Below are 12,303 nucleotides of genomic sequence, written 5' to 3' on the forward strand. Positions count from 1 at the left end.
GATTAGCTGATGAAGGTTATGATCAATATGCCAGGGGAAGATAAATTAATTGATATCATCCTTTCAGGATGATAAGAGGCCTATTGGAGGTGGGATGTAACTAATGAAGCTGCTTCTTCATATATGCAAGCCATTTTTTATACAGTGTATTCTCACTAAATCATGGTTATGCCATCATTCATTTACATGAAAAACATAAGCCACAGACCAGTTTCTTATTAAAATTGCATTCATTTGAGAATAAATTGTGTGCTTACACTGCTAAACAATACCTCTGCCTGTGTTATAATGTATTGAGGAAAAATAATCTTGGAATTTACGTAAAACCTTTTTATATTTTCTGAACATGACGGATTGAATACTGTTAGTTTAATTACAAGTTTCTGTGTGACTTTCTAAGTAGGTGCCAATAATTGTTGCCATTCTGCCCCCCTGGTCCATTTTGATGGAGACGGTGCAAGAGACTACAGACTCCCTTACACGAGTTTTGCCAAGTGCTTCACTTTGTGAAGACTACTGCAGGCAAGGAAGCTCAATTCAGTTAGTAGTATCTAGTTGAGTGCCTAATCAAAATCTCTGTTTCTGAAGGCTGAAACTTTGTTTACTTTTTAATTCATGACCCAGAAGGTAGGTGACAGTAGTGTCAATTATTTTGGTTTTAAGTATTTATGACTGACAAAGGGCTCTTTCTAGAGGCCTCAGCTGAATAGTCAAATGAACTAAACTTCCAGTGTATCACAGAACGAATTTCTGGGATAGTTATACTATTTTAAATTGAAAAACTAGAGGAGAGTCAGGGAAGTGGCTCCATTTCAGATCAGTTTTGTTTCAGTTTCTAATTATGAGTCTGGTAAGCTGTATGTAGAGACATTAACTGATCCCAGTGTCTGTTTGATAAATGCTGCTTTTCTTCACATGTTCTACAAAATTTCTCAATAAATGGCAAAATAAATTGGGCATTTTCCCAGCTCCGAACTAATAAAAGCTAAACCTAGGAACTGCAACATAGCTTCTTTCCATAAAGGATTTGAATGGGATGTGATGTGTGGCACCACTAATCCAGGTTTTCTGTGTCAGGGACCCTTTATCAGTTTTATTATTCTCATTGTCGTTCATTCCAAACACTTTAATCTTGTGGTTCCCCAAAGTGATTGTCCTGATACAGTGGCTGGTAATTAAGACTTCATTAAGTCCCACCTCATTCCTCAGCAGCAGAGAGCACATGTCATCTTGTAAACTACACCTGCTTGGAATGGGAGTGACAGGTTTCCTAATGAACCTTCACTCTGGGACGTGGGACGCCTTCCAGGAACGCACTAGTTAATAGCACTGAGATGTGCTTGACCTAGATTGTTAGTCAAGTGTTGCTCGTGTTTGTCTTCTGACTGCAAGGAGAACGTCCCAAAGAAGAATGCAAAATGTGTACTACCACTAACTTTGATATTATAAGCATATAGTGCACTCGTTATAGCATTTCTGGTCTTGCTTTTTGTATCTTCTCCATGTGACTTTTTCCCCTCCTGCTTGGAAGTTACTGGTTCTCTGGTGCTTGTCTGGTGGAGCGAGAGTTCTGGGGCAATTTTGTCCATGTGGAGAACAGAGCGGGAGTCTCACATGGGGCGTAATGGGGAACAGCAACATCTGTCATCTTAGTGGGATGTATTCCAGTCGGTTTTTCGCGCAAGCTTTGGCAGCGGAAAACCCCATTTTGTGTATTGAGCGTTCTGTGTGGTTTTGACATACCGTATTTTCCCGTGTGTGCTGGAGCTTACCTGCCTGTATGTGTGGTTTTTTTTTGTCCCTGTAGTTGCTCAGAAGATCGTCGCAACAAGGAAGAAACAGCAGCTCTCCATTGGACCCTGCAAATCTCTACCGAACTCCCCAAGCCACTCATCCGTGTGCTCTGCCCAGGTTTCCGCTGTACATATCAGCCAGGTACAGATTACAATTAATGCTTGCTTGAAAAAGGAACCGTTGTTACCTGATGTGTTCGGTGCCAGGGCTCTTTCTGCTGCGTGATAGGGGATTGGCATTTTTTCCAAAGGTATCAGTAGTCTGAAGCAATCTTTTTTTTTTTTTTTTTAATTGGCTTGACTTTGTTTCAAGAAAGTGCTGCAGTAAAGTAGTTTGGTTCTTAAAGGCATCTTTGATCGTACTGATTTATGCCCAGCTGCTTGCTGTTGTAAGCAGACCAATTGTTACAATAGCAGCATTTGCCGTACTGAGTTTTAAAACTACCTCGCTGTGGTTTTGGTTATTGCTCTCATTCGGTTGTGTGCGGAGCGGTAATAGCTGGTGCATCTCAGTGCTTAACGTGCTAGAATTTTGCATTTGTGAGCACTGTGCGCAGTTGTAATTGCCTGTTGCGCTCAACTGAAGTGATTCCCTTTGAGCGGCACAGCGAGCTGCATTACTATTGACTTGCAGATACTACGTGTAAAACCAAAACTGACTGCTGCCTTCATCTGTGGCAGCAACATCTGCTGGCCTTGATGGTTTTTTTTGCAAACATGGGGTTAATACCAAAATTTTCTCACTTCCACAATTTTTACCCACGTATGTTAACACACTCTCCTGTATTTCCTTTGTGACGCCATTCCTCAGTATCTCTGTTTTCTAGTGTCAGGTGATAATCTCAGTGTGCCTTCACAGTTAGGATGTACACTAACTCTATCCCAGACCTTTGCAGCCGGGCGGATTGTGCACCCGCTGTGCGCTCTGGGCAGGTGGACGTATAGGGCCATCATATTGCCTCTAACAGGCTGTAGCCAGAACTGTAGCCTGGTTCAGAATCATAGGATCTTTTAGGTTGGAAAAGGCCTTTAAGATCAAAGGTTTCCCCTGTAGCAGTCTGAAGTGTCTGATCCCCACCAGCTACCAGCTTTCCTGGTGTGTTTTTCTCTCTCAAGTCAATAATATGCCAATAATGTCTTCTAACGTCATGTTGCAGTCTTGAGCCTCCCATGTCAGGTTTTGGTTTTCCTGTGGACCTTTCTCCCACACTGAGAATGTCTTTGACAAAAAGCAGTAGAGTGAAGGAATTTTCTGTCTTTGGGGAAAATGTTTTTTTGTTTGTTTGGGGTGTTTTTTTTGGGGTTGGTTGGTTTGTTCTGGGGTGGTTTTTGTTTTATTTTTTTAGTGATTTTTTTTTCTATTTGATATGTTATTGTCTTCTGAGGTTGCTCCGTTTAGATTTACACCACAGGATGAAGGCTGTGGTGGTTCTCTGCCCAGTGAATGGTCTCTTTCTGTGCCCTAGCGCAAACTGCTACCATTGGGGTAACTTGGAAGATGCAGGTGCCAGTTTGGGCTTCGCAGATACCAACCTCAAACTGTCTATCTCGCTTCTGCTGATTATGCCAAAAGAAAATGCTGAAGTTGAGATCCCCCTTTCTAAAGCAGGTGCTAAGGCACATGACTCGTGAAGAACCCTGGCACATTCTGGTGAATGTACAAGTTCCTCCCATGGAAGAGACTCTTCCCTTTCTTGTCCTGTGTGACAGTGACCAAGTTTCCTCAGCCACTATCAGGTCATTGCCACAAGCACTCGGAACTCACCCTTTGTGGGAAATGCTTTTCTTCCAAATGGTTGTGTGCCTTCATACTTGTAGACCGAGAGGAATGATGCTGCCTCTAGGAGCTGTTAGTGCTACTGGGACCCATCCTGTTCAGTGGTGAAAGGAAATGGACTGGCACAGAAGTATGGAGAACAAATGACATCATTGCTAGTACTGATCTTACTCTTGGATCCAAGAAGGACCTAGTTTACTAGGTCTGATAATGATGGTGTAGTCTTTCAAGACTTCCTAAAGAGCACAGGTGATGCTTTGCATAACCTAATCTCAGCCTGGTGCATCTCTGTGTACTGCATGTTCTTAAAGCAGTTTATGTTACCCTTCATAATGAAGCTTCTTTGATTAAAGAACATCAAATGTCTGGCTTCTCACCAATTTCCTGCCCACGACCAGTTCGGAAGCCAACAACAAGTGCCAAATTCTAGACAGGTACTTCACCTATACAGCAGACTTCTTGCCAGTGATAAGGACTGTTCGGGAAAATCCAGACGAGGTAGCTTTTGTGATAAGAAACCCTACAGTCTGCTTCAGTAAACATGAAATAATGTCCTTCCTTTACCAGCTGGCATAATTATCTAACGGGGCAATTGCAACACTAGTCAAAGATGTTTGTCTTCTGAGACTGATGTCTTGCCTAAGAGTATAGACCATAAATCTGTTTCATGTCTTACTGCCTTTGTGCTGCACTTAAAGGCAGTACGACCTTGTTTAAGGAAAGGAAGCTGAATCCTTATCCTAGACTTCAAAGAACTTTGCAACTGCAATTCCAAGTTTAAGATGATCTGGGGGAAGATTCACCATCTCTGATCTTGGCTGGAAGACTGGCTGGTGTCTTGCCCTTTAGAACATCTCTTTTGACGTAATGATGCTTCACTGAAGATTTCCTCCATGAATCAAAAATGTTATCATGACAGTGCCCTGCCACTTGCATTCTCCACAGGAGTGAAGGCCCTTCAGAAGTGGTGGTTACACAGATCACTTCAGATAAAGTGAGACATTGTTCCTTCTCTGGTTGGATCACACTGGTGATCGAACTCCTGCAAACTCTCCAGGTGACTCTGCAGTCAAGAGCTTAGGCTTTAGAGAAAGGGAAAAAAAGAAAAAATGGAAAAGTGCCATCCAGTCTAGTTCTTACCATACTCTGGGGGAAATTCTAAGGCTTAATACCAACAAGGGCTTCTCCACCCAGTAGTTTCAGTTTTCAAATGGTGACAGACCTGTTTGTGTATTTGGATGCATATCTATACTCATGTCCAGTAGTCCTGGGTGGTGAACACTTAGGGAATGTCACCTTCCAGAATATGCTCCCAGATACGTCTACACTCATACCCTTGTGTATTTCCAAGGACCTATTTTACAGAATGAGATGCTTCCTATTCCAGCAGCAAAATCCACTTGTGTTTGCCGCAGGTGCTGCTGCTTCTTTTCCTTCTCTGAGTTTTTAATGACTCACGTCAGTGAAGGTGAGGGTTTTACTTGGAAAGGTTTGATAGCCAGAGTCGATACCCTTTGGTGCGAGTACTTTCCATGCATATGTTGGCTTTTAGGGCAGCACAGAATGCATGCCAAGGATTTTATCCTCAAACCCAAGGATGTCATTCATGATTCGTGATGGACAGAACTATTGTATACTCTGTCAACAAGAACGATGGTGCAATATTGCTTATATTTTGCTAGGAGACGATTAATCTGGCTGATGCATTGACAAGGACTTCAGTCAGCAGCTTGCCTTCTGGTTTTTTTTTTCAACACCTCTTCAGGAGGTAGACTGGGTTGTTTCGAGAGGAAGAAGTGTTGGTTAGTGTATTGAAGGTCTCTTATCCACCACAGGGCATCTCAGGATAGGTCTTTCTACTTTGGACATCAAAAAGAAATCCACACTGGGGGAGTACAGACCAGTATCTTGTGTCCTCCCCATCTCTGTCCCACTTTTCCATTCCTCCGCACCACCCCTTGCCCGTCTTTCTAGACATATGGTTTTAGACAATGCTAAATCTTCCTTCAGAGAGCTTGAGTTCCCCTTATCTCAAAACTGTGTAGGCGTTCCCTTTCCCTAATGCTTGTTCTTTACACCTGGCATATCAGGAAGGCTGTTTAGTGATGCAGTTTGATACTTAATCTACAAGAATAGTGCTGATATCCAGCAGCTCCAAAGGGCTCTTTTCTTTGCCCTGACTCTGAAAGTGGAGATCATCTTGTCCGTGAGGGTGTTCAGGTGGGTGCCACCTTTGGTCCTCAGCGCACTCCGCCTGAGCTCGAGAGACATCAGAAAACCGTGTGAGGTAGCCCCGCGATGGATAGCCTGCTGGGTAGTTACCTGAGCTGTGCCTGCGTTTAAGTTTACGCTGTTGTAACAACACCTGAAAATCCCCCGGCACATCACCTGTGGTTGGTGTTTGTGCGAGGGACTTCGGGCCCCTCTTCAGACAAATTGATGATGTGGAGGTTCCAGGTTGGACTCCCCAGCAGTGTGGGCTGTGGACTGTGGTTTTGAAGGTAAAAGGAAAAGCTGGCTTACTGATGGCTACTGCACTTCTTGAAACCTGCAGTCTGCTTGTATTTTTGCACTTGCTGTCTTTCCTGGAGTTTAGCTGGCTTATGTCCTGATGTGAGAGGGGATTGAAATGGCACCATGTCATCGCCATGCGTGCCTGCACTTGCACTACAGGTACTTCCACACCTGCTTGTACTACACGTACGCTGCTGTGACAGACACACACACCTTCCGTGCTCTGAGGTTGAAAGTATTCCCTGAGTGAGTAGTGAGTGCTGCTGTGTAAGGTCACCCACAGAATCGTTACACGTATGGACTGCTGTGCAAAGAGATGTTTCCTGGCCAGCAGTGTCACTCTCCTAGGAGACCTGTGTTATACCCGAGAAAGGTATGCAGCTTAACGTACCGTTTAGTAAACTGCAGCTGGGATGTGGCTAGCACGTAAGCTTGCTTCCTACTACCTGCTGCAAATCTGTGAAGATGCATTATTTATGCTTGCGCTATGCCTCCATAAAGTTTTTACTGCAGCACGGTCGTCTAAATATGTAAATTAAACTATTAAAAGCAAAGTGCAGTCAGCTTAATCATCCATTATTTTACTGTATATGAGACCTGATTATGGATAAGCACTCAATAGTAGGGTACAATTATCTTATTTGTAGCAGGGGTCATTTGTGATGGATGCTGTGGTGTAATGTTTTGGGCACTTAAATGAAGAGTAGACTAGGTTGTTTAACTAGCTTTTCCTTCTGCTTTTTCATGTAATCGCAGAACAAAAACTGAAAGAGAAGTGAAAACAGTATTTAATGCCATTGCAATATGCATCATAATCCTTTTGTATTTATGGGGTTATTTCTATGTCATGTCTAACGTTTATCTAAAATAAGGATTTTGTGTGTGTGTATATGTGTGTATGTGTATATATTCCCCTTCATTCATGTACATAGTTTCACACGCAGTACTCGGGTATATGGGAGCGCGTTCTCAGTGTTCAAGTTCAGTGCATCTGTTGCTGTATTTTTCCCTCCTTTTTTTTATCTTCACAGGACCGCAGTTATGTCCCTGGGTAGTTTTTCTTGTGCCTGTTGCTACCTTTTCCTTTCTAAGGTCTCTTAAACTTCGGGCTCAGTCTTGATCGTTCAGATGGTCCGGTTCATATCGCAGTTCCTGCTGCTCTGGTATTAAAGCCTACTCTCATGTTTGGTTAATTAAATGTTATCGGTGATGTCATTGCAATGATTTCTTCTGAGTGTGCCAGCTCACTTCATCTTCAGGAGTTGTCTTCAGATTCTTTTGGTGATCTTTGGTCAGGCCAGATCTGCTTTTTCCTCTACCTTGCTGTTACAATGAGAAAGGCAAAAGCTCCTGAGATGGACAAGTTCTCATGTGTCCCAAAGGATGAGGTTAAACTGCTAAATATGGGAAAATAATAAAATCATTACATGACAGTTTGGTCGTACTGTGGAGGGCTGGATTTACAAAACCTCTGGAGTCATTTACCTGCACCCAGGTTTGAAATCTGCTGTCAAATTTGTATTCCACAGCAGCATGCTCAAAGCTTTCTGGCTTCTGCAGAGGCAAGGGCTGAATGGTTTCCTCCCTGATCTGTCATGTGTGTAGCTGTGTATCACCAAAATCCCTTGGATAAATTGCACTCCCACCTGTAATGTTTTCAGGTGAAAGGCTCAGATACTGTGATTTGCAAGAGGAAAATCATGCACAAGTTGACTAAGAAAAACATGTCCTGAGTAAAAGAATCTTCTTTGAGGCTTCTGTGTTTCTGCAGAACTAGGCTTTTCCCTGCTTTCCCAAGAACAGAAGGTGCAGACACCGAATGCATTCCGTCACAGGGTATGTAATCGGTGCTTTTGATCAAGGCTTGCTTTAGTCCAACTGTTCCCAGGCTCCCTGAAGCTCTGGCAGAGTCTTGCTTGTTGTAGAAGTAGGACCTGCTGCTTTCATTCCCTCCTCAAGCAGTGGTTCAAGAAGATTTTTCCAGAGGGTGTCCTGGTATATCTGGCAAGCAGACAGAAACACTGGTTCTCTTTGCATCGGGTTACTTGTCAAGAAGAAAAATTTCAGCTTTGTTCTTCCTGTGTTCTCGTTTAGTGGTTTGGCCTGACCTTTGTACTGTGTGAGCTTTATGAATCATTTGGCAATGCCAGATAATGTAAGAGATAAGGTGAATATTTTGCGAACTTTGTGGATGGCCGTTCGTGAACGTGCCCTGTGCAAATACAAGGGTAGGTCCAACCTTTGCTTAATGCAGGTCACTGCTGAGATCCTGTCATGCCAGGTAAATTCCTCGCTGCTTCGTTTACTAAGGAAATCTGAAATATGTAAAAGCTTTGAAAGTGTGGGATTTGACTTGATCCAATCCTTTTTCATCACAGAACCCTGGACATTGTTTACAAAGGGTTTTGGTTTTGGTTTTGTTTTTTTTAATGAGGCACTGCCAGGAGTTTCCTTACAGGCTGCAGTGCTTTCTCTGGCAGTGTCTGCCTTTGAGTGGACTGATTTGGTCAAATTATGCCAGGCTGATACCTTCATCTCAGTTGCTCTTGTCTGATAATAGTGTAGTGACAATATTCTGCTAAACCTGTCCTGACTGCCACGACCTCGAGTTTTTTACAGCATCTGTCTGTGGCAGCCAAGCCAGGAGCCTGTATAGATACTGAAGGTAGACATCTCTGTAAATGGAGTATTGGCCGTTCACACAGGAAAATAGAAATAACATATCCCCGAAATGAAAGACTTTGAGGCTTTTCTCGAACGGTGTGCTGAAGTTCATTGACCACTATCAGGCTGTGTGTCTTCCTAGCGGGAAGGAAAGGCAAGGTTGTACTGTTCATGTCCATGAGCTGAGCACATTTGAGAATGGGCACTCTGCTGTAATGAGGACAGGAAAATCTGTCACCCCAGAAAGCCAAACAGGGATGTATCTGTGTAAATGGTTCTGCTGAGGCTAATAGTTTCCCTACCTGGAGTCATTGGATTGACCTCTGTCCCTTATTGCTGTGACTCTGGTTAGAGCAGTGACTCGGAAATGGCCCTTTATGCTGACGTCTCAGGTGTGTCCAAGTCTTGAGAGCAGCTCTGTGGAAAAACTTGATTGAAAGGTAATGTTAAGCTGCATAATGCCCCAATGGGTATTAGAGTGTTTAGTTGATTGGGTTTGACTGCCACAACTTTGAGCAGTTTGTGTAGTCAGCAAATGGGTTTGTATTTGATACGTGTTGGGTTACACGTGACGTAAGGAAGGTTGTTCTTCACATTCGCTGCCTTGATTTTTATGGCTTGGGACAAACATTAAGTTCTGTGAATTATAGTTACTGCCACATGTCCTAAATTCTGTACTTCACTCCAGTGAACTTGCTATTCAATGCTTGCATACCGATGGCAGGAAACTGCTGTCTACAGTCTTAGTAAGGCAAGGTCCCTAGATTTGGATTTGACGCAAGCCAGCAGCCCGATAGTGACTGCTCACCAGCCTTCGTTTCCTGCAGCGGTGCGTTTGGTTCGGGTGTTACCAAGAGTACGGTTGCCAAGTGCGTGTCTGGTTGCGATTTTCAGTGCTCCTCTCTGTGCAGGCTGGAACTTGGAAGCCATATCTGAGCTCTTGCTTGGCAAACCCATTCTTCCTGTTGAGGTATTTCAGAGCAGCCATGTAGTTATCTATGTTTGCTGGTTATTTTCACCCTCGGTAGGAGTTGGAGCTTGTTCGGTATCGGTAGCCATGCTTTTAACTGTGGAAACATTAACGTTTTCCACCTTAAGTCTTTTATTGTAACAGTTAACTTCGGGGTTTTTTTTCCCTCAGCCAGTGGATTTGACATGGATTATTTTGAAACCACCTCAGAATTTTATTTACAGGGCTGGAAATCCAGTGGGGTTGGTGTGTGTGTGAAGAAGGACATAGCCTGCAGGACTTCTTTTATGGAAACTGCCTGCATAGGAACATTTGTCTTTGGGAGGTGCCCAGCACGTGTGTGTTTTCTGTTAGGGGTTACTGCTGGAAAACATATCACTTAAGAATCCAGGAGACAGTGCCTCACTGCAAAAAGTGAAAAAGTGGTGCTATAAGATGGCAGAAGATAAAGAAGGTAAAAATGTAGGGAATCCTTTACGTGCTGTGTTTGGGAAATAGGCACTTAGGGTAGAAATCTGTTTATTGTTAATTTTGTTTGAAAAGGTGGCGATGCACAGGTGTCAAGTTGATCAGTATTATTAAACAGAACGTAGCTACAGCCTTTTATTTTCAGTGGCTTGTGGTTCAAACACAACACCTGAGCCTTTCCTTCTTGCCTTTTTCCTCTCTTTTCTGTAGAAGAGGCACCTTCTGAGTGTTTTGAGGCATAACCCTGTTGGCATCTTTTTCTCCACCACCTTCATCACTTATTAATCATTTTTTTTTTTCCTCCTCAAGTGAGCCTTGCAGCTGCGTAGTTTTAATCTTAAATGTGTTCAGTGCCTTTTCCCATTAATGGTTGTTTCTTGAGATTTTCTTCTCCCTCTTTTCCCCACCCCAGCTGGGTTTGGTCATGGCAGACTGGATGGCAGGTCCTCACCATTCAAGTCTGAAAGCTGTTCCTTGACGCCTGTGTCTTTGGTCTCCTTCCCTAATGCTGTTTTGTGGTTGTTGAGTTTCCAGATGTTCTCCTCCCACACCTTCTTTTGTCAGCCATGTTTTAAGACTTCTGTATCCCCTCGTCTCTCATGTGCCCAGTGGTTTGAGTACTCGTTTTCAAAGTCTTCAGCTATCTGGACTTCTGGCGATTGCTTTGGCCTCAGTACATGTGTTTTCAAGGTTTCTTCATGCAAGTCTTTCCTGTGTTTCTTTGGAGAGGTAATCTCTGACTTCCACAGGCTTGGTGTGTCTTGGTGCAGGCCATTTGCTCTCCCCTATGTGGTGTGTTCCCTGGTGTCTTGGCAAGGTACCATAGAGACAGGGAAAGCAAAAGCAGGGTAAATTAAGGTCACTTCTTCCCAGGTTGATCTCTCCACTGTTACCATTCTGTTAAGACACTGAAAACGATCATTTCAGCTCTCGTTCTTTCATCTCTTTGTTTTATACACTTGGACTGTCTTCAGATTCTGCTTGCTACTTCCTCTGGGCACTTGAACGTGTTGCAGAAAAGCTCTCTGAGGCTCCTCTGTTACTTTGGTCTCCTTATATCTGGCTTCCAATCGTCCTCGCTTTGCCCGTTCAGTCAGATTGACGGGAAGATGAAATGTCATGTCCTTTATAATATGTGTTTAGAGAGGGGAAGAGGAGAACTTTCTCCATCAAAAAACTCATTTGCTATATTGTCAGCCCTATTTTTGTCACAAGAAATGAGCTGAGGAACATGTTAGAGAAACAGTGACTTTTAGAAGTTGTGTTCCTGGATCTGTAACCATATCGATTGGCCCTTCAGCCCAAACATGAGCTGCTTCCTTGTTATCCTCTGCTCCTTGAATTTACAAGTTAAAAAATGCAATTTGGAAAAGCTGGAAGAATCAGAAGAGGGCTTGAAATGATTAGAAGAGGCTTCCACTGGATGATATAAAAGATTATCTCCTACTTCCCCTTTAGAGGTTTCATCTCAACTGCTTGCAGCTTGAGATCCTGGTCCGTATGCTGACCTCCACGGGGTCTGAGGGGTCCCATCATGCTGCTGGTGCCTCCCCTGTACGGCAGCTTGTAGGACCAGTCGCTGCTGTAGGAGTGACGTGGCAGAGTAGACATCGGGCGTCTGCTTTTCCTTTGGAGCAACTTCACTTGGTGAATTCCTACCGATAACAATTAATATGAGACCAAGGACCGGGTTAAGTGTCATGGGAGAATTCTTCTCTTCAGGCAACCTGGAAATACCCTCTTAACTTCTTTCCCTGCTTTTAGCCAACTTGGCTGCTTTAAAGATGTTTTTTCTCCTTTTTGTGTGCACTGCACACCTTTATCCCTCCCCCCACCCCACCCCCCATATGTTACGTGTGAGTTGTTGTCGAGACCCTTCACCCACTGCTGCTCTTCTGGTGACCCTTCTGTCAGCAGCATGCAGAATTTCCCCCCTGTGCCTTGCCCCAGCATGTACAGTGTAGCCTCAGAGGGTGTACTTGTGTCTGAAAGGACAAAGATCTGTCCTTTTGTCTTTCCAGACTACTTCCACATCCTTTTTAGTGATGTTTTTGGTACTCATTTATGTTATGTGTAAGAATAAAAAGAAAACAAAAATCAACAAAGACTTGGCTCCT

General features: G+C 43.6%; 1 protein-coding gene across 1 annotated transcript in view; it reads left to right on the plus strand.

Annotated features, from left to right (window-relative positions):
* Positions 1 to 1,624: 1,624 nt before the first annotated feature.
* The window catches only part of LOC104506891 (arf-GAP with GTPase, ANK repeat and PH domain-containing protein 1-like), a 39,141-nt gene continuing 28,462 nt past the window's right edge, over positions 1,625 to 12,303 (plus strand). The window contains exons 1-2 of the mRNA XM_010148012.1: positions 1,625 to 1,712; positions 1,808 to 1,935. Coding sequence (XP_010146314.1) covers positions 1,625 to 1,712; positions 1,808 to 1,935 — 216 coding nt within the window. The remainder of the gene's footprint in view (positions 1,713 to 1,807; positions 1,936 to 12,303) is intronic.

Source organism: Eurypyga helias, unplaced genomic scaffold (genome assembly GCF_000690775.1).
Source record: "Eurypyga helias isolate BGI_N326 unplaced genomic scaffold, ASM69077v1 scaffold4733, whole genome shotgun sequence".
Lineage (NCBI taxonomy): Eukaryota > Metazoa > Chordata > Aves > Eurypygiformes > Eurypygidae > Eurypyga > Eurypyga helias.